General features: G+C 67.8%; 2 protein-coding genes and 1 non-coding gene across 3 annotated transcripts; 2 read left to right on the forward strand and 1 right to left on the reverse strand.

Annotated features, from left to right (window-relative positions):
* Nucleotides 1-31: 31 nt before the first annotated feature.
* On the reverse strand, nucleotides 32-9,905 carry CCM2 (CCM2 scaffold protein). Its single transcript, XM_038130021.1, has 7 exons — nucleotides 9,682-9,905; nucleotides 4,008-4,181; nucleotides 3,661-3,744; nucleotides 3,178-3,361; nucleotides 2,607-2,743; nucleotides 1,727-1,862; nucleotides 32-569 (listed from the first exon to the last, which is right to left on the reverse strand). Exons 1-7 carry the CDS (start codon nucleotides 9,709-9,711, stop codon nucleotides 508-510), a joined length of 807 nt encoding a protein of 268 aa, XP_037985949.1. The 5' UTR covers nucleotides 9,712-9,905; the 3' UTR covers nucleotides 32-507.
* Nucleotides 9,906-10,448: 543 nt separating this feature from the next.
* Nucleotides 10,449-10,577, forward strand: LOC119698391. The gene has a single exon (XR_005256150.1). It is a non-coding gene; the product is annotated as a small nucleolar RNA SNORA9 (small nucleolar RNA).
* A 2,295-nt stretch (nucleotides 10,578-12,872) lies between these two features.
* PTPN23 (protein tyrosine phosphatase non-receptor type 23) lies at nucleotides 12,873-24,708 on the forward strand. Its single transcript, XM_038130009.1, has 25 exons — nucleotides 12,873-13,076; nucleotides 13,726-13,800; nucleotides 14,265-14,392; nucleotides 15,190-15,266; nucleotides 15,372-15,421; nucleotides 15,925-16,056; nucleotides 16,366-16,446; nucleotides 16,824-16,955; nucleotides 17,099-17,146; nucleotides 17,336-17,392; nucleotides 17,550-17,608; nucleotides 18,012-18,091; nucleotides 18,188-18,302; nucleotides 18,467-18,532; nucleotides 18,635-18,780; nucleotides 19,379-19,687; nucleotides 20,164-20,318; nucleotides 20,399-20,550; nucleotides 20,792-20,971; nucleotides 21,125-23,051; nucleotides 23,194-23,375; nucleotides 23,534-23,638; nucleotides 23,726-23,864; nucleotides 23,943-24,056; nucleotides 24,126-24,708. Exons 1-25 carry the CDS (start codon nucleotides 12,993-12,995, stop codon nucleotides 24,672-24,674), a joined length of 5,142 nt encoding a protein of 1,713 aa, XP_037985937.1. The 5' UTR covers nucleotides 12,873-12,992; the 3' UTR covers nucleotides 24,675-24,708.
* The last annotated feature ends 114 nt before the right edge of the window (nucleotides 24,709-24,822 follow it).

Raw genomic sequence — 24,822 nt, forward strand, 5'->3', positions numbered from 1 at the left:
GTCCCCCTCTATGCTGGCTATTCCCAGACAGTGGAATTAAATGTGCAATTTTCAATAAGGTTTCTAATTACCCCCATGTTAAACATTCCTAGGGAACCCCTCCATGTTGGCTGTCCCAAGATGATAGTGGAATTAAATGTGCAATTTTCAGTTTCCTCCAGGTTGAACATTCCCAGAGTACCCCTCCATGCTGGCTATTCCCTCACTGCTAACCAAGGCTTCGTGTGCCAGGATCCCAGCCACAAACACCGTGGATGTCTCCAGGAGGGAGAAGTTTCCCAAATAACAAGTTCTGGGGGCAAGCCCTGCTCCCAGCTGCAGCTGGTGCCCTGCACCGTGCTGACACAGGGACTGCTCGCCGTGGATGTGACTCCTGGAATGCTGAGGGCAGAGCAATCCGGGCCAGGACAGGATCTGTGCCAACCCCCCGAGGCCCGGCCGGGCTCAGCTGAGCTCCCCGGGGTGCTGAGGGCAGCAGATCCGGCTTAATCCCAGGGCAGGGGTCACTCACAAAGTGCTGGCATCCGCCTCGAAGGGCTCCTTCACGTCCACTTTGGTGGAAGAGTCATCTGCAGGGAAAACGTTCGGGAGATGGAAGGTGAGAGGCACGAGCTCGGTGTCTCCCCAAGCCAGGAGGGACACAAAGCCCCTCACAAAGTGGCTCCCGACTTGGCTGGAGGGGAGGAGGCCGGGAATGAGCGAGCGGGTAAGAGGGAATGGCCTCAGGGCGTGCCAGGGGAGGCTCAGGTTGGATCCCAGAAAGATTCCTTCACGGAAAGGGCGGTCAGGCACTGCAACAGGATGCCCAGGGAGGGGTGGAGTGCCCCCCGTGGGTGTGGCACACGGGGACACGGGCAGTGGTGGCCTTGGCAGTGCTGGGGGCTGGGCAGGCTCGGGGGTTCCTGAGGCTTTTCCAGCCTCAAACACTCCTGGCTCTGGCTGTGTGTGGCCCCAGAGGGGTGCCGGGTGGGCTCAGGGATTCCTGAGGCTTTTCCAGCCTCAAACACTCCTGGCTGTGGCTGAGTGGCCCTGGGGAGGTGCAGGGTGGGCTGGGGGGTTCCTGAGGCTTTTCCAGCCTCAAGCACTCTGGCTGTGTGGCCCTGGGGAGGTGCTGGGTGGTTCCTGAAGCTTTCCCAACCTCTGCCACTTCCAGCTGTGGCTGTGTGAGCCCCAGGGAGGTGCAGGGTTGGGCTCAGGGGTTCCTGAGGCTTTCCCAACCTCAAACACTCCTGGCTGTGGCTGTCTGAGCCCCAGGGAGGTGCAGGGGGTTTCTGAGGCTTTAGCAACCTCTGCCACTCCTGGCTGTGACTGTGTGTGGCCCTGGGGAGGTGCTGGGTGGGCTGGGGGGCTCCTGAAGCTTTCCCAACCTCAGGCACTCCTGGCTGTGGCTGTGTGTGGCTCTGGGGAGGTGCAGGGGGATTCTGAGGCTTTCCCAACCTCAGGCACTCCTGGCTGTGGCTGTGTGAGCCCCGGGGGGGTGCTGGGGGATTCTGACGCTTTCCCAACCTCAGCAACTCCTAACTGTGACTGTGTGTGCCCCAGAGGGGCGCTGGGTGGTTCCTGAGGCTTTCCCAACCTCAGGCACTCCCGGCTGTGGCTGTGTGAGCCCCAGGGGGGTGCTGGGGGTTTCTGAGGCTTTCCCAACCTCAGGCACTTCCAGCTGTGGCTGTGTGAGCCCCGGGGGGTGCAGGGGGCAGGAGCAGCCCCAGCAGCAGGGCGCACGCACCGCTGTGCAGGGACAGGTGCCGCGTGGGCGTCGAGGCGCCGTCGAAGATGGCGCGGTCCAGGAAGTCGATGGTGGACTCGGTGTAAACGATCTGGAAGACTTGGCTGAGCAGGGAGCACAGCTCCTCAGCGCCCACCTGGCAACGAGCAGGGAGCGGTGGCAGAGCCCAGGCAGGGACAGCCCCCTCTCCCTTGGGCTCTGCGGGGTGGGCGCTGGTCCCCGCGAGGACAGGGAAGGCACGGAGCCCCGGTGCATCACCCTCCCGGCATTCCCACCCTCTTCCACCCGGCAGCAGGAGCTGGGGGGCTCCAGCATCAACCCTGGAGCCCCCCACACTCTGTGCTGAGGCTCCTCCGTGCAGCTCCCCGGGGTTTCGGCTCATCCCAGAGGAATGCCCGAGCTGGGAGTGAGGGGAGTGAAGCTCCACCCTCAGGGGAGATCAGAGAGGCTGAGACTGGAATCCCTGGATCCAGACACTGGATGAAACAAATTCCCAGGTCAGCACAGGGAGAACACCCCGATCAGCAAATCCCCATTGTGGGATTGTCCTCATGGATTCTGTGCTGCTGCACAAGGCTCTGGGTGACAGCGACCAAGGGAAACACTTCTGGAGACCCTCGTGTGTCCCAGGGCTGGCATGGGGATCAGGAATCCTTCTCCAAGTGCTCCAGCAATGCCCAACCACACTGGCATCCCTAAATCTGCATCCCACGAGGTGTGAGAGCAGGGAAGGATCCAGACACACCCCAGGACTCGGCCGCTGTGGAGTTCGTGGCCCCACCATCCCCACGACCCGAGAGCCAGAGAGCTCCCAGCAATCCCGGTGACTCCGAGCCCAGGCCGGGGGCTCCGGGGCTCCAGGGAGCAGTGACGGCCGTACCTTGTTCTCCGTGGCCAGCACCACCAGGCAGCAGCACTCCAGGGGCCCCCCCGCGCTCTCCGACAGCGAGCCCGACGTCAGCGCCTTGGAGCCCTCGGCACACAGGCTCTGGCTCGGCGAGATCCCGGGATCCTGAGCTGAGGGGAGACCAGAGGTGAGGCAAGGGCAGGCTGGCCAGGGGATGGGGAGGAGTCCTGCAGGCGAGCAAGAGCCCCGAAGCAGGAGAATGGGATGAAAAACCTCCAGTTTGGAGCTGGTTTTGACAGCTGTCCGGCTGTTTTCACAGCTCAGAATTCCATCACCGGATTTCCAGCCCCTGAGGCGTTTATTCCTTTATTCCACAGCCTCTCCGTGAGGTTTGTACTCAGGCAAATCCCTGGCTCAGCCCTCCCCAGCTCCCTGTTCCCAAACCGTGCAGGTGTGACGTGCACAGAGCCGCACAGGACAGGGAGCGAGGGGTCTCACGGAAGGCTTTGGGTTGGAGAGACCTTGAAGACGCCCCCAGCCCCACTCCCTACCATGGGCAGGGACATCTCCCACTGTCCCAGGTGGCCCTACGGCCACAGCTCACCTGTCTTGAGCACAACCAGGTGTGCGGAGTCGTCGCGGATGTAGGAGACGGAGGCGATGTCGTGGATGGGCACCCTGAGGATCAGGTCCTCCCCGTCCCTCCACACCAGCTTGATGTTGTAGGCAGACAGGCTGATGACGGCGTCGTGCTCCGGGGTCAGCTGCCCCGGGAGCTGGTGGGCTCTCTGGAACAGTGGGGTTCACGTGGATTTAGTCGTGGAATGGCTGGGGCTGGAAGGAGCTCAAGGATTGTCCAGCTCCCCTTCCACTATCCCGGCTGCTCCCCGTCCGACCTGGCCCGGAGCACTTCCAGGGATGGGGCCGCAGCTCCTCTGGGAAATCCATCCCAGGGGTGTTTCCCTTTGGGAACAGCTTTCCCTCCCTCCCAGGGAGCAGCAGGAGGGAGAGCAGCAGCTCTCCAGGCCCGCAGGGGCTCGGAGAGGCTGGAGCTGTGCCTGCTGGCAGGGAGCCCCCGAGCGCTCACCTTGGCGTTGTCAATCAAGTGCAGGATCTCCGTGCGGCTGGAGGGGTTCAGGTATCCCGGGATGGAGGTGAGCTGCCCTAAATACTGGGAGAGAACAGCCAAATCGTCACCACGGCATGGACACCACCCCGGAATGGCAGAATGAGTCATGGAGACGCTCCAAGGAAAACTGGAGATGGGTGAGAGGTGGGAATGCTCGGAAAGAAGCTCCACAGAAACCTCAGAGCCCCTTCCAGTGCTAAGGGGCTGCAGCAGAGCAGGAGAGGAGCTCTGGACGGGGGAGTGGGCTCCCACTGCCAGCTGGGATATCAGGAAGGGGTTCCAAGGAGCAGGGCCCCTGTGGGTACCTTGACCTCCTTCTCGATGTAGTCGTGGAGCAGCAGGTCGGGCTCCACGCGGTCGGGCAGCGCCACCACCACGGTGTGCAGCGGGCGCCGCTCCGTCACCTTCTCCTGAGCCTTCTTATCCCGGCCCTTCTCCCCCTTCAGGAACACGCGCTTGAACGGGGACACGATTCCAGGCTGGGGGAGGAACAGGAGCGGGGTGAGCAGGGGCTCTGCACATCCCATCCTGCTGCTTTTACCCCGTGGACAGTGCCTGGTTTGGAGCCATAAATCCATGGCTTGAACAGGGACACGATTCCAGGCTGGGGAAGGAACAGGAGCGGGGTGAGCAGGAGCTTTGCACATCCCATCCTGCTGCTTCTGCCCCATGGACAGTGCCTGGTTTGGAGCTAGAAATCCATGGCTTGAATGGGGACACGATTCCAGGCTGGGGAAGGAACAGGAGCGGGGTGAGCAGGGAGTTGGCACATCCCAGCAGGGGCTTTGCACATCCCATCCTGCTGCTTCTGCCCCATGGACAACGCCTGGTTTGGAGCCATAAATCCATGGATTGAATGATTCCAGGCTGGGGAGGAACAGGAGCAGGGTGAGCTGGGGGTTGGCACTGGCACTGGGGGTCCTGCAGCCCCCTCTTGCTTGGGGACCCTCAGTCCCATCCTGCTGCTTCTGCCCCATGGACAGTGCCTGGTTTGGAGCCATAAATCCTTGGCTTGAACAGGGACACGATTCCAGGCTGGGGGAGGAACAGGAGCGGGGTGAGCAGGGGGTTGGCACATCCCAGCAGTGGCTCTGCACATCCCATCCTGCTGCTTCTGCCCCATGGACAACGCCTGGTTTGGAGCTATAAACCCATGGATTGAACAGGGACACAATTCCAGGCTGGGGAGGAACAGGAGCAGGGTGAGCAGGGGCTCTGCACATCCCATCAGGGGCTCTGCACATCCCATCCTGCTGCTTCTGCCCCATGGACAATGCCTGGTTTGGAGCCATAAATCCCTGGCTTGAACAGGGACACGATTCCAGGCTGGGGGGGAACAGGAGCTGGGGGTTGGCACTGGCACTGGGGGTCCTGCAGCCCCCTCTTGCTTGGGGACCCTCAGTCCCCTCCTGCTGCTTTTGTCCCATGGACAATGCCCGGTTTGGAGCTATAAACCCATGGCTTTCCAGAGAAAACCCTTTTCCTGGGACACAACAGGAGTGCTGAACGTTCCCACTACCAAAGCATGGTGGTTTTTCCTCAAAGGCAGCGTGCTCAACCTTCCAGGTGAGAGAAATCCAACTCTTCCCTACAACAATACATTCCAGGTGAGCAGCGGATCCAGAGGAATGCTCCATGGTTTTGTACCTCCCTGAGGGTCTGATGGGGCAACTCAGCAAGGAATGCCAAAGAAACAGGCAGGAATGTTCCAAGGAGCCCCCAAACAGCGAGAAGATGCCCCAGAAAGCGGACTTCCCTGGGAAAAACGGGAAATTCCAAACCCTGCAGCGCCAGGTTTGGAAAACCACTGGAGCCAACGCACAGCTGTCCTTGGGCATGGGAACGCCACGTGGATGTCACCAAGCTCCACACCAGACAAATGACTGGGAACATCCCCCAGCTGCTCCAGGTCCAGCTTGCCCGGGGCAGCGGGTGTTTGGAGCAGACAGATCCGTGGCTGGATCCAGGAACTCCTCAGATGTGTGACTCCAGTGTCCCGTTCCCCGGTGGCTTCTGCAACCACATCCTGGCTTTCCCGATCCTCAGGGCCAGGGAAAGGAATGTGGGAGCTGAAGGGGCGGAGAACACGCCTCCAGTGGTGGATTCACTGATTATAAACCAAGGAACAGCTCCTGGGACAACGGCTCACGAGGGAACACAAGGACACTGGGGACAGCCCGGCCTGGAAAAGCATCCCCTGGATCAGGGAGACAGGAAAGAGGGGATCTTACAGGACAGAGAGGAGAGCAGCCAGCTCCACAGCCTCGCCTCAGCAGCAGCAGTGTGGCTTTTTGGGAAGCCTCCCTGCACAGGGCACCCAGAAGGGCCTGACGACCCTCAATCAGGATATTCCATCATCCTGCCACTCTGGAGACAAGGGAATCCTGGACACAACAGGTCAGTTTACTAAGAGCTGAGCTCGGGGGCCTCTGCAGCTTTGGGATGCCCCATCCCAGGTCCCCAGGGCCTAGGATGCAGCTGCACAGGGATCCTTCAGGAGCCCAGAGCAGAGCACTGCAGGAGCGTGCCACTGGGCCCGAGGCTGTCCCCAGCCACTTCCCCTTTCACAGGCAGCACCCACACCCACCCCAGGCACAGAAAGCCCCTCTTCCCTCCAGGCTGTGCCTGCATCCCTCGGGCTGGCATGCTCCCGTGCCCCCCTGGCTGTCCTGGGCGGGAGCTGGGGACCCCAAACCCCGGCTGGAGGCACCTGCGGCCGTGAGGCAGCCGGAGCAGCTGCTGCTTCCGGGGCACCCCAAAGGCCAGCACCCACCTCGTCCTCCATGAGCGCCCAGGATGGCAGGAGCGAGCCGTGCGGGGCAGCTGCGGGGAAGGAGGGAATGCTCCCCTGGTTTTGGGGTGCTGCAATGGAGGCACTCGGGGCCAGGAAGTGCCACGGCCACGGTTTCCTCTGTGACACGTGACCGAGCTGGGGAGGGACCCACGGCGGGGCACGGGCCCATTCCCTGCTCCCACCCTGCCTCCTGCGCCCCTAAATCCCTGGAAACGCCCCACATCCTTCATCCTCTGCCACTGCCACACCCAGGAGGGAATACCCCCGTGCCAGGGGAGGCTGAGCCCTGGCTTCTGTTCCAAGCTCAGAGTTGTTTTGTTCCAACAGCCAGCTGGATCCCAGGGGCTGCTCCCAGAGGCTTCCCCAATCCCAAAGATCCCCCCAGAGGCTTCCCCGATCCCAAAGATCCCCCCAGAGGCTTTCCCAGTCCCAAAGATCCCCCCCAGAGGCTTTCCCAGTCCCAAAGATCCCCCCCAGAGGCTTTCCCAGTCCCAAAGATCCCCCCCAGAGGCTTTCCCAGTCCCAAAGATCCCCCCAGAGGCTTCCCCAATCCCAAAGATCCCCCAGAGGCTTTCCCAGTCCCAAAGATCCCCAGGCCCCTGAGTCCCTGGGCTGTGCAGCCTCTTCCTCTCTGCCCGGAGCAGCTGTGGTGCCCCTGGAGCCCTGGCAGTGCCCAGGCCAGGCTGGACAGGGCTGGGAGCACCCCAGGACACGGGAAGTTCCTCCTCCACCCCAATTCCTGATCTCCCAGCACATCCACAGCAGCCTCCCCCACAGCATGGATGCTCCAAAATGCACTTTATCCCAAGGAGCAGAGGGGCTCCAGCCCTGCAGCAGCTCCAGGCCCCTGTGCTGCTGGAGCGGGGCTGCTCTGCAGTGGGGTCTCACCTGAGGGGCAGAATCCCCCCTTTCCTGCTGCCCCTGCTGGGGATCAGCCCAGGCACGGGGCACAGGGCTGGAAATTCGGGATAACAAAGGAATTTCAAGAAGAATTTCCCCCAAAGATGCAACTCCACGCTCAGCAAGTCCATGCTGCAGGAGGGAAATGCTGGAGCAGCTGCTGGGAGAGGCACCAGCCCCAGCTCCCCAGGGCTCCCTGAGCTGGAAAAGCTGGGAATGTCACACTAACAGGGAATTCCCTCAGGAAACCCTGGCAGGGGCACCAGCCCCAGCTCCCCAGGGCTCCCCGAGCTGGAAAAGCTGGGAATGTCACACTAACAGGGACTTCCCTCAGGAAACCCTGGCACAGGCACCAGCCCCAGCTCTCCATGGCACTCTGAGCTGGAAAAGCTGGGAATGTCACACCAACAGGGAATTCCCTCAGGAACCCCTGCAAGCTCTGGATGCCTGGCCTGGGCTGTGGAGGCAGAGCAGCAGGGACATCACTCCCAGAGCTCACCTCCTCCCACACTTCTCCCTGGGCACAGGCACGCTGGGAGCATCCAGCCTCACCTGAGGCTCCAGGTGTGCCAGCCACACCCCCAGCCCCAGGCGGGATTCCAGAGGGATCCATCCTGCCTGCCAGGCCTTGTGGGAGATGGCCAGCCCCCTCCCCAGCGGGATAACCCCCACAGAAGGGATGCCAGGGCTCCAGGTTCCACCCAAGCCAGGCTGGGGTGTTCCTCCTCCTCCCAGGCAAAGCTGCCCTGAGGGAGCTCGCTGCCCTCAGCTCAGGAACAGCTCTCCCTGCAGCTGGGAGACACATGGATCTGCACCAAACTGGCCAGGCCCGATGGGGACCCACAGCAGCAGCAGCTCCCAGGGCTCCTGAGCACCGGAGCCACGGAGAACCCGCTCCAAGGAAGCTCCCCACGGCCACGGAGCAGCTGGGGAGAGGCCGGAGCCCCTGGATCAGCTGGGGAGAGGCCGGAGCCCCTGGAGCAGCTGGGGAGAGGCCAGAGCCCGGGCACTGCCAGCTCCAGCCCAGCCCTGCTCCATGGGGCCTGGGGCAGGACGGGAGTGGGACCAGCCTGGGAAAGGGCCAGGAGGCTTTAGGGAGCGCAGGGAGGACAGGTGGGCTTAGCCAGGTGGGATAACAGGGGTAGGGGGCCAGCCCAATGTGTCCCTGGGGAAGGGAGGAGGGAACGATCCAGACTCTTCCCAGGGCCAGGAACCACAGTGGGGTACCCCTGGGAGCAGCTGGGACACACCTGAGCTCTGAACCCCTGAGAGCAGCTGGGACACACCTGAGCCCTGCCTGAACCCCAGGGAGCAGGTGGGACACACCTGAGCTCTGAACCCCTGGGAGCAGGTGGGACACACCTGAGCCCTGCCTGAACCCCAGGGAGCAGGTGGGACACACCTGAGCCCTGCCTGAACCCCTGGGAGCAGGTGGGACACACCTGAGCCCTGCCTGAACCCTCTGGGAGCAGCTGGGACACACCTGAGCCCTGCCTGAACCCCTGGGAGCAGCTGGGACACACCTGAGCCCTGCCTGACCCCCTGGGAGCAGCTGGGACACACCTGAGCCCTGCCTGACCCCCTGGGAGCAGCTGGGACACACCTGAGCTGTGCCTCCTTCCCAAAAGCAGGAGACTCCTGTCCCCAGGTGGGAGATTGCTCCCGGGGTCCCCTGATGGCATCTGGGGGTCTCATTCCCAAGCCTGACTGGCTGGGAAGCCTGGAGGGCAGCTCCCAGAGCAGTCCCCCTCAGCCTCACTCATTGGAAGCGCTCTGCTGAGCCCCAGCAGGAGCTGCCGCCCCCTCCGGGACCCCCGCGGGGCCAGGGGCGCCCAGAATCCCCCCGGTGCCCCCAGACTCCGGGCTCAGATCCATCCTGCAGCCGCAGGGGCGCACAGCGGCGCGGGCCGAGCCCCTCCCGGCACGCAGAGAGGGGCTGAGAGCAGGAGAAGCAGGGACACCAGGGACACCAGGGACACCAGGGCAGCGCGGCTGGAGCTGCTGAGCCCGGAGACACGGGCGAGACACGAATTAACACAGGCACCAATTACATTCACTCGCATCAGTAACAGCTCAAATAAATTAGCGGACTCATACATTACTCGCTCCACAGCTCATCCCCCATCCCTCAATAACCCTCCCCAAGGCCTCGGTCCCAGCGGGAGGCTCCGGGCCGGGGGCTCTGGGCAGGGGGAGCGGCAGCCGGTGCCTCCCGGGAGGGGACCGGGCACCGCCGCAGGGGGCTGAGCCACGCCCGGGGGGCACGGCGCGACCCCCGCTCTCACCTTCTTGCCCTTCTTGCCCTCCTCCTCCATGGCTCCGGCGGCGGCCCGGGCCCCCCCCGGGGCATCCCGGCCCGGGTGAGCGGCGGGGCCTCAACGCGCGGCGGCGGCGGCCATGGCCCGCCCGGTTCCCGCTCCAGCCCCGCCTCCCGGTGGCGATGCCGGTCCTGGTCCCGCTCCCGGTCCCGGTCCCGGCGCCGCCTCAGCGCCCGCGGCTCGGCCCCGCCGCCATCTTGGGCGGCGCCTTCCCGTGACGTCATCGTCCCGCCGCCGGGGGGAGACGAGCGCGGTGCGCCTGCGCCAGGCGGCCGGCACGCGAGCCACGCCCACCGCGAACCACGCCCTCCACCCGCCGACCGCGCCCATCACCGGGAGACCACGCCCTCATTGTGATGTCACAGCGCGACCACGCACGGCCCAGACCACGCCCCTCCGCCTGGCCCCGCCCACCCGCGCGTTAAACGCGCTGATCCCGCCTCTCCCCGCGCGGCCGTGACGTCATCGCGAGGCGCCCGCTCTCTCCGCCATGGCCGCCGCGGCAGGAGGTGAGGGGCGGTGGCGGCCCGTGCGCATCCGCCGCCATCCGCGGCCCCCCGCCGCCGGGGCCGCCTCCGATGGCTCCCGGGGCCGCGCGGGGTGCGGCTCTACCCGCCTGTCGAGCCCCGCCGCGGCCGTGAGGGGTCGCGGGGCGCCATGCGTCCCCGGCAGGGCTGCCGGGGCTGTGGTGGGGCGGCCCGGGGCACCGGGGCTCCCTCGGGAGCGGTTTCCCGCCGCAGGCTCCAGCGTGGCGGGGCCTGGCGTGGCCCCTGCCATTCCTGTAGCGCTGCCAGAGCATCCCGGGGCCGTTTGAGGCCGCTCCCGGCGCTTCCCGGGCGCGGTCATAGAATCCCCGGACAGGCCCGGGCTGGGTGGGACATGGGGGGGCTGCGGGGGCCCCAAACCCCCGGGCGGGGCGGCGCCGGTGACATTCGTGCCCTTCTCCATTCCAGGCTCCTGCTGCGAGCATCCAGCGGGATTCGGGAAGCGAAGAGCAAAGTGGATAACAGGGACCTAGCACCGTAATTAGCCCCGTTTTGGTTAATTAAGGCTAACAGGGTCTCAGCCCCTCGTCTCCCGGGGCTGGAATTCCGTGGGAATGCCGTGACTGAGGCATGGAGCGCCATCCTGGCAGGAGCTGCTTGCTGACACCGCTGCCCAGGTGAGAGGCAGCCCCAGCCCTGCCCGTGCTCCTGGGCTGCCCAGGGGCTCTGCAGGGCCGGAATGCCGCGGGAATGTCAGGAATGTCGGGCAGATCGGCTCCCGGGCTGTCCCCGTGTCACTCCTGGCTCCTGCAGGGTGCCGGTGCCTCCCGGGGCTCCTGCAGCGCCCGGGATCCGCCGTGCCCGGGTGCCCCTGGCCCTTCCCGCCGCAGGCTCCAGCGTGGGGGGGCCTGCCGTGGCTGCCACCATTCCTGCAGCGCTGCCAGAGCAGCCCGGGGCCGTTTGAGGCCGCTCCCGGCACCTCCCGGGGGCGGTTATGGAAACCCCGGACATCCTGGGGGGGGGGTCATGGACACCCTGGGGCAGTTAGGGACATCCTGGGGGGGTCATGGACACCCTGGGGCAGTTAGGGACATCCTGGAGGGGTCATGGACACCCTGGGGCAGTTAGGGGGGGCGTTTATGGAAACCCTGGATATCCCGTGGCGGTTCTGGACATCCCAGGGGGGTTCAGGACACTGGACATCCTGAGGATGGTCATGGACACCTGGACATCCCAGGGGGGTTATGGACACTCCAGACATCCCCGGGGCAGTTATGGACATCCCTGGGTGGTTGTGGACACTCCAGACATCCCAGGGGTGGTTACAGACACCTGGACATCCTGGGGGGTTATGGACACTCTGGACATCCCCGGGGCAGTTATGGACACCTGGACATCCCCGGGGCAGTTATGGACATTCCAGGGTGGTTATCGATACCTGGACAATCCAGGGTGGTTATGGATACTCCAGACATCCCAGGGCGGTTATGGACATCCCAGGGGGGTTACGGACACCTGGACACCCCAGGGGGGTGGTTATGGACACCCCGGGCCCGCTGGGATTTGGGGGGGCAGCAGGGCCGGTGCTATTCCTGCCTTTCCCGCTGCAGGCTCCTCCGCCGGGATGCAGAGGGATCGAGGGATCAGGACGCTTCCAGGAAGCAGGAGGCGGGTGCCAGGCTGTCACTGCAATTAACCCGCTCTGTTAATGAGGCAGCCAGCAGGAGGTGTGTGCTGTGTCACCCGGGGGCCTCAGCCCAGCCCAGCCCCCGCGGGTGACACTGTCCCATGGAGCTGGGACACGGAGCGGGGCTCGTTCCCTGGGGAGGAACCGGGGGGATTCGGCGCCACCCGGGGCAGGGAATAAACGTGAACCCGTGCTTTTAACGAGGTCGACTCCAAAGCTGCTTTATTTTCTGTTTCTGGCAAAAAGCGATAAGAACAGGGGTTCTGGGAGGGGAAGGGGATGCTCCTGCTGCTGGAGCTGAGATGCCCCAGGGGAGCAGGAGCCACGCCGTGTCCCCAGGGTCACCTGGGCCTGGTGTCCCTTGTCCCTGAGCTCACGTGCTGTGTCCCCAGTCGCTGGTGCCCGGCTGGGTGGCTGCTGAGCCGGGACAGGGACACGGGACAGGGACACGCTGGCTGAGGGCGCAGCTCCCCTGGCCCAGGTGAGCTCCTGCTGGGATCCTGGGAGCTGCTGAGGAGCTGCTGGTGTAGCAGAACCCATCGCATAGCTCTGCTAATGGCTCCAACGATTAAACGAGTGCATCAGTTAATAACCGGAGCTGCCGGGTTAAATGCAAAGCTCCTGTTCCTCTGGTGGATCCGTGTTGTTGGAACAGAAGGAGGCGGCCTGGAGCCCCAGCTGCCCAGCCGGACCCGGGGGGCCGCGGGAGGGGGGGAGCAGGGTAATTAACGCGGTAATTAATTAGAGCGCCCCGCGAGGGGAGCCCCGGAAGCGCCGCGGAGAGGCTGGGCGTGGCCGGTTGCCATGGAGACAGCCCCGCCTCCGAGGCGGCGCTTCTCCATGACAACACCCGCGTCCTCCAATCAGCGCGCGAGGCGTCCCCATGGCAACGGCGCTTGTCCCGCCCCGAGTGGGCGCGGCCCCGCTATCATCCCTCGCGGGGGGCGGGGCGTCGCCATGGGAACGCGCGCGAGGGGCGGGGCGTCGCCGTGGGGACGGGGCCGGAAGTGTGGCGCGGACTCGGTGTCCCGTGAGCCCCCGCGCGCGGTTCCGCCGGGCCGGGCCGGAGCGGGCCGGGAGCGGCGCCGGGCCGGGAGCGGGCCGGGATGGAGGCCGTGCCCCGCATGCCCATGATCTGGCTCGACCTCAAGGAGGCCGGCGAGTTCGCCTTCAACGCCGCCGTCAAGAAGGTGCGGCCGCCTCGGGCCGGCGGGGCCTGGGCGGGGCGGGGCTCGGGGCCGGGGGGCCCAGGGCACGGGGAGCGGCGGGCGCGGTGCCGGGGGTCCCTGGGGCTGGGGCTGGGGCTTTGGATCGGGGCGGGACCCCTGCCCGGAGCCGCCGGGGGCTGGTGCCGTGTCCCTGCCCCCCCCGCGGCGGCCCGGTAATTAGTCACTTAATTAGCGGCTGTCACAAGCTGCGCCCTGCCCGGCGCGTCCCGTGCCCAGGATTGAGGCGGGGGGGCGCTGGGGGCTCCCCAGCCTAGTGTCGCTCCCCCTCGGTTCGGCGGGGACACGGGCGGCCCCTGCGAGTGTCCCCAACATCCGCGCCTTGGCCCGGGGGCCCCTTCCCTCCGCCCTTCGGTGCCTTCGCCAGCCTCAGCCGTTCGCCGTTCCCGTTCCCCGAGCCGCCCGTGGGCGTCAAGCTCCCGCCAGCCCGGCCCGGTGTCCCCGCTGCCCGCTCCGGGCCCGGGGGGGGCTCCGGGGTCTGGGAGGGCTCCAGGAAGGCTCCGGGCCCGGGGGGTTCCGGGGCCGGAGGGGTTCCGGTGCCTGGGGGGTTCCGGGGCCGGGGGACTCAGGGGTCTGGGGGGTTCCGGGCCGCTCAGCCTGTCCCGTCTCGCAGTTCGTGCTGAAGAACTATGGGGAGAACCCCGAGAGCTACAACGAGGAGCTGCGGAAGCTGGAGCTGCTCCGCCAGGTGAGGGGGGACCCCGGGGGCTCTGGGATGGCCCCCCCGGGCCGGGGCTGCCCCTCTCCGCGGGCTGTGGCTCCCGGGGCAGCCCGGGCACGGTCCCAGCGATCCAGGCAGGGACAGCTCCTGCTGCTGGCCCCGGGGTCCCCAAAGCCTGGGGGGGCCCAGACACCCCCAGCCCCGCGCTGGCATTCCTCCTGAGGGGGGAGACCTGGCCAGGTGCTGCTGCTGTTCCCCCGGCGTGCCCCAGGACACCCAAATCCCGCGGACCCGCCAGCCCGGGGAGCTGTGCCGGGGGCGCAGAGCTCCTTTCCCCGCCGCTCCCCAGATCCGTGGGGGGCTCCCGGGCTCGGTTTCGGGAGCCCTGAGCCGTTCCCGAGGTCTGCAGGAGCCCGGCCTCCCCTGCAGGACAGCTCTGCCGCTGCCTGGAGCTGTCCCCGAGCCTGTCCCTCCCGCTGTCCCTCCGGCAGAGCGCCGTCAGCGTGCCCAGGGACTTCGAGGGCTGCAGCACCCTGCGCAAGTACCTGGGGCAGCTGCACTTCCTGCACAGCCGCGTCCCCATGGGCCAGGGCCACGAGGCCGCCGTGCCCGTCACCTGGTGAGGGACCCCGGGGAGGGGATGAGGGGATCATGGGATAATGGGATGGGGTAATGGGATGGGATGGGATGGGATGGGATGGGACGGGATGGGGGGCTGGGAGGGGATGGGGTGGGATGGGATGGGATGGGATGGGATATCTGAGATGGGATGGGGGATCCAGGATGGGATGGGATGGTGGATCTGGGATAGGATGGTGGATCTGGGATAGGATGGGGGATCTGGGATGGAGTGGGCTGGGATGGGGTATCTGGGGTAGGATGGGAGATCCGGGATGGGGGATCTGGGGTAGGATGGGAGATCCGGGATGGGGGATCTGGGATGGGGGCTAGGATGGGGGATCTGGGATGAGATGGGATGGGATAGGATAGGATAGGATGGGTATCTGGGATGGGGGTCTGGGATAGGATGGGGGGACTGGGATGGGATGGGATGGGATGGGATGGGATGGGATGGGGGATCTGGGATGGGGTCTGGGATGCGAGGCTGAGCTGGGCAGGATGTGGCTATGCCCATCCCCTAGGGAAGGGCTGCTCCAGGAACCCCCTGGGAATGTGGTCCTGCCCAGGGTGGCATTGGGGGATCCCAGGAACCCCTTGGGGATGACAGTGTCCTGCCTGGGGTGGCACAGCGGGATCCCAGGGGACCTTTGGAAAATGGGATCCTGCCCTGGGGAGCCCTTGGGGAATGGGGTCCTGCAGAGGGGGTCCCAGGGACCCTTGGGGAACGGGGTTCCCAGTAATTCCTGCTCCTGGGAGAATCCCTGGTTGCTCCCTGTGCTGTGCCCCCTCCCCCAGGACTGAGATCTTCTCGGGCAAGGCGGTGACCCACGAGGACATCAAGTACGAGCAGGCCTGTGTCCTCTACAACCTGGGTGAGCTCCCCGATGCCAGCAGCTCCGGGGCTCCCTGGCCCCAGCCCCCGTTCCCGGGGCTGTGGGGGTGTCCCTGCCCCGCTGAGCCCCTGCCTGTCCCCACAGGAGCTCTGCATTCCATGCTGGGAGCCATGGACAAGCGCGTGTCCGAGGAGGTACCCACCCCGCGGCCCCCCTGCCAGCTCTGTCCCCCCGGGCACAGGGGCAGGGCCAGCTGGGTGTGGCAGGGTGTGACTGTCCCTGTGCTGGCACTGGGAGGAACCTGGAACCTGGGGGGGTTTGGGGTGTCCAGGTGCAGGACACTGGGGGGCTGGAGCAGAGCTGGGCAACGGGGGGGGAGCACCAGGAGGGGACTCGGGAGGAACCCTGGGGACAGCAGGGGACAGCTGGGGGGTCAGGCTCTGCTCCCGGGTGGCAGGACAAGAGGGAATGGCCTCAGAGGGAGGTTCAGGTGGATATTGGGAATATTCCTCCTGGAAAGGGCTCTCCAGCCTGGCACAGCTGCTCAGGGCAGGGCTGGAGTCCCCGCTGGTGAAGGGATGGAAAATCCCTGTGGATGTGGCAGCTGGGGTCACCAGTGGTGGCCTTGGCGGTGCTGGGGGCTGGGTGGACTCCGTGATCTGGGAAGTCTCCGAGCCCAGCAATTCCATCCCCTCAGGGCATGAAGGTTTCCTGCACCCACTTCCAGTGCGCCGCCGGCGCCTTCACCTACCTGCGGGACCACTTCCCCCACTCCTACAGCGTGGACATGAGCCACCAGATCCTCAGCCTCAACATCAACCTCATGCTGGTGGGCACGGGGAGCCTCCCGTGGGGGTTGGTGTTTCCCGTGGGTCCCAGGGCACAGGACCCCAAGGTCCCCCGGGGGTCTCTGTGGGGCCCGGGCTCTCTCCCAGGGTGGGGGAAGGAGGTTTGGGAGGCGCTGGGGGATCAGAGAAGGCTCAGCGCCATTCCTGGGCTCTCCAGGCGCCCTCAGGGCTGGCATTCCCTGTGCCACATCCACCCCTTGGCAAAGGGGCTGGAGCCAGTGGGTGCTGCCGGGGCTCTGGGCTGTCCCAAGGGTTGGGGACACTCCACATTCCTCTCTTGTCCCTGGCAGGGCCAGGCACAGGAGTGTCTCCTGGAGAAGTCCATGCTGGACAACAGGAAGAGCTTCCTCGTGGCCCGGATCAGTGCCCAGGTGAGCTCCAGGAGCTGCTCCAGCGTGGCCCTGCTCCCACTGCTCTGGGACCAGCTGCTGGACAGGGACCTGGGACAAGGCCTGGAGTGACAGCACACGGGGAACGGGAGACGTGGGGGCAGCACTGGGAGGGGATTCCTGGCTTGAGGTGGGTGAGGCGCTGGCATGGAATTCCCAGAGCAGCTGGGGCTGCCCCTGGATCCCTGGCAGTGTCCAGGGCCAGGCTGGATGGGGCTGGGAGCAGCCTGGGTCCCAAACACGTCCCTAAGTTCCCCCCAGCCATTCCTCGGGGTGATCAGAGTCCTTGGGCTGGTGATTGCCCTGCCCTGCTTCCCTTGGGGTCTGGAATTCTGGAATTCTCCCGTCCCCCTCCACAGGTGGTGGATTACTACAAGGAGGCCTGCCGGGCCCTGGAGAACTCGGAGACGGCCTCGCTGCTGGGCAAGATCCAGAAGGACTGGAAGAAGCTGGTGCAAATGAAAATCTATTATTTTGCTGCTGTGGCCCACGTGAGTGAGGGGGAGCTGGGGCTGGGGGCTCTCCCTGTGCCCCCATCCCGTGCCGGGATGCTCCTGCCAGCTCTGGAGCAGCCCTGGCTGCTCCCTGGGGCTCTCCCTGGAGTTACGGAGCTCTGATCCCAGTTCTCCCGCAGCTGCACATGGGCAAGCAGGCCGAGGAGCAGCAGAAGTTTGGCGAGAGGGTAAGTGGGGCCGTGTCATCGCAGGTCATCCTCTCCAGCCTCTGCACCCCTGGCAGAGGCTGGGTGTCCACAGCTGTGTCCTGCCGGGGCCCGGGTGTCCTGGGAGGGCTACGGGGAGCTCTGGCCCTGCTGGCCCTGTGCAGAGCCAGGGCAGCGCCCCGAGCCAACCCCAGCTCCGCTCTCCCGCAGGTCATCTACTTCCAGAGCGCCCTGGACAAGCTCAACGAAGCCATCAAGCTGGCCAAGGTGTGTTCCTGCCCTCTGGGCTGGGGCTGCCCCTCCCAGCGGGGCCTGGGCTGCCAGGCTGCAGCAGGAGCGGGACTGGGCTCGTGCCAGGGGCGCTCCAGGCCCCCCTGATCCCGCTGGGAGCGCGCAGACAGCCATTCCACTGCCACCCCCACAGGGCCAGCCCGAGACCGTGCAGGAAGCTCTGAGGTTCACCATGGATGTCATCGGTGGCAAGTGAGTCTGTGGGGCCCCCCGGGCTGTCTCCATCCCTTTCCAGGGGTTGGGAATGTTGGTGGGCAGGGAGCCTGGGGAGCGTTCCCGGTGTCCTGACGTGCAGGGCCCAGCACTGCCCAGGCCCTGTGGGTGGAGGGATGATGGATGGATGATGGATGATTGATGGATGGAGGGATGATGGATGGATGATGGATGGATGGATGGATGATGGATGGATGAGGATGGATGGATGGCTGGATGGATGATGGATGGATGGATGGATGGATGGCTGGCTGGCTGGCTGCTGTGGGACTTGCTGGAGTGTTCCCAGGAGAGCCAGGGGGGCTGAGCCCGTTGGGAGCGAGCTCAGGGAGCCAGGAATGCCACCTGCTCCTTCTTTCCCAGCATCACTTCCCTTTTCCAGGTACAATTCAGCCAAAAAGGACAACGACTTCATCTACCACGAGGCCGTGCCCGCGCTGGACACTCTGCAGTCTGTCAAAGGTCGGGGGGGCTTCGGGGCCCCTGGGGACAGGGACCTGCTGGGATTGAGGGGAGCAGCCCCTCGGGAACTGTCCCAGCCCGGGCTGTGTCCCTCAGGTGCCCCCTTGGTGAAGGCTCTGCCCGTCAACCCCACGGACCCCGCGGTCACCGGCCCCGACATCTTTGCCAAGCTGGTGCCCATGGCTGCCCACGAGGCCTCATCCCTGTACAGGTGTGTCCTGCTCGTCCCTGTGCAGCTGTGTCCGGGCTCCAGCCAGGGCGGGGTGGGATGGGGTGGGAAGGGATGGGACGGGGTGGGGTGGCTGGAGCTGGGGCTGTGCAGCCTGCTGGGTGTCTCGCTGTGCTCATGGCCTGTCCTGTTGTGTGCTGTCCCAGCGAGGAGAAGGCCAAGCTGCTGCGGGACGTGATGGCCAAGATCGAAGCCAAGAACGAAGTGCTGGAGTACGTGAGGGGCCCGGCCCTTCCACCCCACGGGGTCCTGCTGCTCCTGAGCCTCCGGGGGGGGACACTGCCACCCCTCAGTGACCCCTCTGTGTCCCACAGCCAGTTCATGGACTCCATGCAGCTGGACCCCGAGACCGTGGACAACCTGGACATGTACAGCCACATCCCGCCCGTGCTGATGGAGAAATGCGCCGCGCTCAGCGTGCGCCCGGACACCGTGCGCAACCTCGTCCAGTCCATGCAGGGTGAGGGGGCTGGGGGCTTGTGCTGCTCCCTGCTGGGGCTGGGGTCCCTGGGGGCTGGCATTGATTCCTTCTGGGGTCTGGCACTGCTCCCTGCCTGGGGCTGGCACTGCTCCCTGCCTGGGGTCCCTGGGGGCTGGCACTGCTCCCTGCCTGGGGCTGGGTCCCCAGGGGCTGGCACTGCTCCCTGCCTGGGGCTGGGGTCCAGCACTGCTCCCTGCCTGGGGCTGGGGTCCCTGGGGTCCAGCACTGCTCCCTGCCTGGGGCTGGGGTCCCCGGGGGCTGGCACTGCTCCCTGCCCAGGACTGAGGGTCCTGGGGCCAGCATTATTCCCAAGGTGTTGGGTGTGTTCTCGCCGATGGCTGGTTCTGTACTGGCATCGATTCCTGAATCCCAAGGCATTTTCCCTGTGGGATGGGAGGGGGGATGACCCCGAGGGCAGGGGTGCCCAAGAGCCCAGCACCCCATGCTTGGGCTGCCGTGTCCCTCCTCTGGCTGGACAGCCGGATTTATCCCCGGAGCTGCCGTGTCCGTGCCTGGCTCCGGGCCTGGGGCAGGCAGGAGGCGGCCCCACACCCACCAGCCCCCCGTGCCCCCCCAGTGCTCTCGGGGGTCTTCACCGACGTGGAGGCGTCGCTGAAGGAGATCCGGGACCTGCTGGAGGAGGACGAGGCGCAGGAGCGCAAGCTGCAGGAGCTGCTGGGGAGGGTCCCGCCGGCCCCAGCGTCCCCCCCCGGCCTGGCCGAGGTGAGCAAGGAGTGCTCCAAGTACCTGGAGCTGCACGAGAAGGCGAGCTTCACCAACACCGAGCTGCACCGCGCCATGAACCTGCACCTGGGCAACCTGCGCCTGCTCGGCGGGCCCCTGGAGCAGGTGCGGGCCGCGCTGCCCACCCCGACCCTCTCCGAAGGTGAGTCCTGGACCGGGGGGCTGGCAGTGCCCCCCCAGCTGTGATGGGGACAGGGCTGTACCCCTTGTGTACCCCCGGGGGACTGGCAGTGCCCCCTGGGGTGGGGGAAGCAGGGCTGTACCCCTTGTGTCCCCTCTGGGCTGGGGGAGGCAGGGCTGCACCCCTTGTGTCCCCCCGGGGGGCTGGGGGAGGCAGGGCTGGACTCCTTGTGTCCCCCTGGGGGGCTGGCAGTGTCCCCAGGCTGGGGGAGGCAGGGCTGTCCCTCTCCGTGTCCCCTGGATGTCCCCTGTGTCACCTGGCGCTGGCACCGTCCGTGTCACCGTGGTGGGGGCTTGCCCGCAGGGAACGGTCAAAGTTGGCCCTGTCTGGGGACAGAGGGGACACAGGCTGGCCCATCCAGGGCCCGGCTCCACAGGTCCCACCCCGCGGGGTCCCTGCGGATCCTCGGCACCCCCCTGACCCCACCCCACCCCCAGACGACAAACAGGTGCTGCAGAACCTGAAGCGGATCCTGGCCAAGGTGCAGGAGATGCGGGACCAGCGCGCGTCCCTGGAGCAGCAGCTGCGGGAGATGATCCAGAAGGACGACATCACCACCTCGCTGGTCACCACCGACCGCTCCGAGATGAAGGTGGGGCTGGGGACACCCCAGTGTCCCCCGCGGGGACCGCTCTGTCCCACAGCCCCACAGACCCGCCCGTGTCCCGGCAGAAGCTCTTTGAGGAGCAGCTGAAGAAGTACGACCAGCTGAAGGTGTACCTGGAGCAGAACCTGGCTGCCCAGGAGAACGTGCTCAAGGCCCTGACCGACGCCAACGTCAAGTACGCGGCCGTGCGCAAGGCCCTGGCCGAGGTGGAGCACAAGTGAGTGAGGAGGGGGGCTCCTGGTGCCCTGGGGGGGCTCAGCACCCAGGAACAGCCCTCACCCCCCTGGGACCACCACCAGCTTCTCCTGTGCCACCCCACTGCTGGGGCTGTGGTGGCTGTGTCCTGTCCTTGTGCCCGTCCCAGTGGGAACGGGAGGGTCCCACAGGTGCCTGGAGCTGGGTGCCCACCTTTACCCTGGCGCTGCGTCCTGCTGAGCCCCTCCGTGTCCCCACCCCAGGTGGAACACGACCGTGCAGACCCTGGTGGCCTCCTACGAGGCCTATGAGGACCTGATGAAGAAGTCCCAGGAGGGGAAGGATTTCTACACGGACCTGGAGGGGAAGGCGGCCAAGCTGCTGGAGCGGGCGCGGGCGGCGTGCCAGGCCAGCGAGGCGCACCGGCAGCAGCTGCTGGAGAGGTGGGTGGGCACACGGGGGGCACTGAGACCCCCGGGGCTGAGGAGGCCCCTGGGAGCTGTGGGTGGTGGTCTGGGGGCAGGGGAGGGCTCCTGGTGCCCGTAGGGCAGCGGGGGGCCGGCACCCCGCCCCACACTGAGCCCCCTGCCCTCCAGGGAGCTGAAGAAGCAGCCGCCCCCCCGGCCCACGGCCCCCAAGCCCCCCCTGCAGAAGAAGCCGCTGGACGAGGCCGGGGGCCCCGAGGCCGCCGAGCTGGGCTCGCTGGAGCTGCCGGAGGAGCTGCGGAGCCTCCCCCCGGAGCTGCTGCCCGCGCCCCTGGGCCAGCTGCCCGCCCCAGCGCTGCCCGCCCTGGCCGGGGGGCTGCGGCCCGCCGAGCCCTACGTGCTGCCGGGGGGGGTGGCCAGCGCCCCGCTGCCCCCCTTCCCGGGGCACTACCGCCTGCCCGCGCCCTTTCCTGCCCCCGGGGGGGTCCCGGGGCAGCTCCTGCAGCCCTCGGCCCCGGCCCCCGGCCCCGCCGCCGCCCCTCAGCTCTTCCCGCCCGCGGCGCTGATGCGCGCCCCGGCCCAGCCGCCCTTCGGGGGGGCTCCCCACGTGCCGCGCTCGTCCCCGCAGCACGGGCCCGTGCCCGCCGCCGCCTACGGCCCGGCCCAGCCCGGCCCGGCCCCGGGCCCGCTCGGGCAGCTCGGCCCCGCGCCGGGGGCAGCGCCCGCGGGTGCGCAGCCGGGGCTGGGGGGCCGCGAGCCCCCGGGGGCGCGCCCGGCCACCACCACGGTGGACAGCGTGCAGGCGCCCATCTCCAGCTGCTCCGTGCCCCCCCGGGCAGCCCCCGGCCCCTTCCTGCCTCCCCAGCGCCCGGGGGGGCCCCCGCCGGCCTTCCCCTACACCGCGGGCGGGGTGCAGCCCTTCGGGGCGCCGGCTCCGGCCCCCTTCCCCCCGGCGCAGCCCCCGCCCGCCTTCGCCCAGGGCCCCCAGCAGTTCCCCCCGGGTCCCTTCCTGCCCCCGGGCCGAGCCCAGGTCCCCCTGCCCTTCCCGCAGCCCCCCCGAGTGCCCCTGGCGCCCCCGGCCCAGTTCCCGCAGCAGCAGCGCTTCGGCGCTCCGGGGGCGCCGCTGCCCCCCCAGCTCTACCCGCTGCCCGGGCAGGACCCGCTGCCGCCCGCGGGCCTCGCCCCGCACCCGGGGGCCGTGCCCTTCCCCAGGACCCCCGCCCAGAGCGGCCCCCCGGCCCTGGGGGGGCTCCGGCCGGTGCCCCCCGGCTCCCCCGCGCTGCCCTTCTGCCCCAGCCCGGCCCCCGCCGGCGCCCAGCTGCCCCCCGGCACCATGGCCCTGGGTGCGCCCGCCGCGCCCAGCCCGGCCCCTTCCCCCGGGCCGCTGCCCGCCGCCGCGGCGGTCCCGGGCCCGCTGGTGCCGTCCCCGGCGCCGTCCCCGGCTCCAGCCCTGCCCATGCAGCCGCCGGCGCCGCGGCCCCCTCCCGCGCTGCCCCCGCCGGGCTCCGCCGAGGCGCCGTTCCCGCGGCACAGCCCCTGCCCCGCCGACCTGCTGTCGTCCAGCCCCGAGAGCCAGCCCGGCGGCTCGGCCGCGCCCGGGGGGCTGCTGCAGCCCACCAAGGCGGGGGCGCAGGAGGGGCAGCGGCCCCGGGCCGTGCAGCTCATCGAGGCCGACCCGTACGCGGAGCCCGAGCGCGTCCGGCGGCTGCTGGCGGAGCTGGAGCGGTTCCGCGGCCTGGCCGAGCGGCTGGAGCGGCCCGCGCCCGGCGGCGGCTCCGAGCTGGACGCGCTCTGGAAGGAGCTGCAGGAGGCCCAGGAGCGCGACGCCCGGCAGCGCTCCATCGCCATCGCCCGCTGCTACTCCATGAAGAACCGGCACCAGGACATCATGCCCTACGACCGCAACCGCGTCGTGCTGCGCTCGGGCAAGGACGACTACATCAACGCCAGCCGCGTGGAGGACCTGTCCCCGTACTGCCCCGCCCTCATCGCCACCCAGGCCCCGCTGCTCGGCACCGCCGCCGACTTCTGGCTCATGATCTACGAGCAGAAGGTGTCCGTGGTCGTCATGCTCGTGTCCGAGCAGGAGCTGGACAAGGTGCGTCCCGTGCCGGCTGCGGGGCCGGCCGGGCGGGCTCCCGGGGACGGGACAGCCTGCCCCGTGCCCCTGGGCGGGTGCCGGGGACGGGACAGCCTGCCCGAGGGTCCCCGGGCTGCGCTGACGGCCCGTCCCGCGGCAGAAGGTGCTCCGGTACTTCCCGTCGGAGCGGGGCCAGCCCGTGGCCCACGGCCCCCTGAGCGTGGTGCTCACCAGCCTGCGCGCCACCCCCACGCACGTGGAGCGGATGCTGACGCTGCAGTACCGGGACCAGAGCCTCAAACGCACCGTGGCCCACCTGCAGTTCACCTCCTGGCCTGAGCTGTACGTGACGGGACAAAGGGGGCTCGGGGGGGCTCTGATCCTCTGCGGGGGCGGTGCTGGCACCTCGGCTCCGGCTCGGGGAGGGTGTTCGACCAGCCCTGGACCCGTCGGGGAGCCTGAGTGCAGACCCCCCCAGCGAGCGTGTGTTCCCACCCCAGGGGCCTGCCCGACAGCAAGGGGAGCCTGCTGCGCTTCATCCAGGAGGTGCACGGCCACTACCTGCACCAGCGCCCGCTGCACACGCCGGTGGTGGTGCACTGCAGGTGAGCCGGGCCGGGGGCTCCCGGGGCGGGCCAGAGCGGCTCCCCCTCCTGTCCCGGCTCTGTCACGGCTCGGGGCTGTCTCCGCAGCTCCGGCGTGGGCCGCACCGGCGCCTTCTGCCTGCTGTACGCCGCCGTGCAGGAGGTGGAGGCCGGCAACGGCATCCCGGACCTGGCGCAGCTGGTGAGGCGGATGCGGCAGCAGCGCAAGCACATGCTGCAGGAGAAGGTACCGCGGGGGGGCTGCAGCCCGGGGCCGCGGGCCGCACCCCCCGGGCCTCACCGCCTCCCCTCCCCTCCCCTGCAGCTGCACCTCAAGTTCTGCTTCGAGGCCGTGCTGCTCCACGCCGAGCAGGTGCTGCTGCGCCACGGCGTGGGCGCCCCCAGCCTGGCCAAGCCCCCCAACAGCACGTCCCCCAAGGTGGGTGTCGGGGCGGGCCGGGGGCTTTCGGGGAGCTCTGCCGGGGCTCACGGGGCCGCTCTCCCCCAGCTCTACTTCCAGCAGGACCCCCAGGACCTGGTGCTGGGGGGGGACGTGCCCATCAGCTCCATCCAGGCCACCATCGCCAAGCTCAGCATCAAGCCGGGAGGGCCCAGCGCCGAGCCCGGCGAGGGCTGGGGGGCGGATCCCGGCCCCGCTCCGGACCCCGCGGAGCCCGAGGTGCCGCTGGCCGTCCCTGACGGCGTCGTGGATGGTGTCGGTGCCCCCGAGCCCGAGCCCCCCGCCCCGAGGCCGCCCGTCCCCGAGGCAGCGGGTGACGCCGAGAGCAGCAACCACGTTGGGGGGGAGAGCCCCGAGGGGCCGGGGGGGCCGGCAGAGCCCCCCGCTGCCCCGCCAGCCGCCTCCTCCTCCTCCCTGGAGCTCTTGGCCTCGCTGACGCCCGAGGCCTTCAGCCTGGACGCGTCCCTCAAGGGCAAGCAGCGCATGAACAAGCAGAACTTCCTGCAGGCGCAGCCGGGCGAGGGGCTCCGGGCGCCCCGGCCCAGCGACGACCCCCTCAGCATGCTCGACCCCCTCTGGACCCTCAACAAGGCGTGAGGGGGGCGGGGGCCCCTCGGCCCCCAGCCCCGCTTCGTTTGACTCCAGGTAGAACTGACTTTTTCAGCTCTTTGCTACTAAAATAAAGCGAGTTTATCTGCAGGGCCGGGCCCTGGTGCTGCCGGCGCGGGGTCGGGGCGGAGGCGGG

Source organism: Motacilla alba, chromosome 2, assembly GCF_015832195.1.
Source record: "Motacilla alba alba isolate MOTALB_02 chromosome 2, Motacilla_alba_V1.0_pri, whole genome shotgun sequence".
NCBI lineage: Eukaryota > Metazoa > Chordata > Aves > Passeriformes > Motacillidae > Motacilla > Motacilla alba.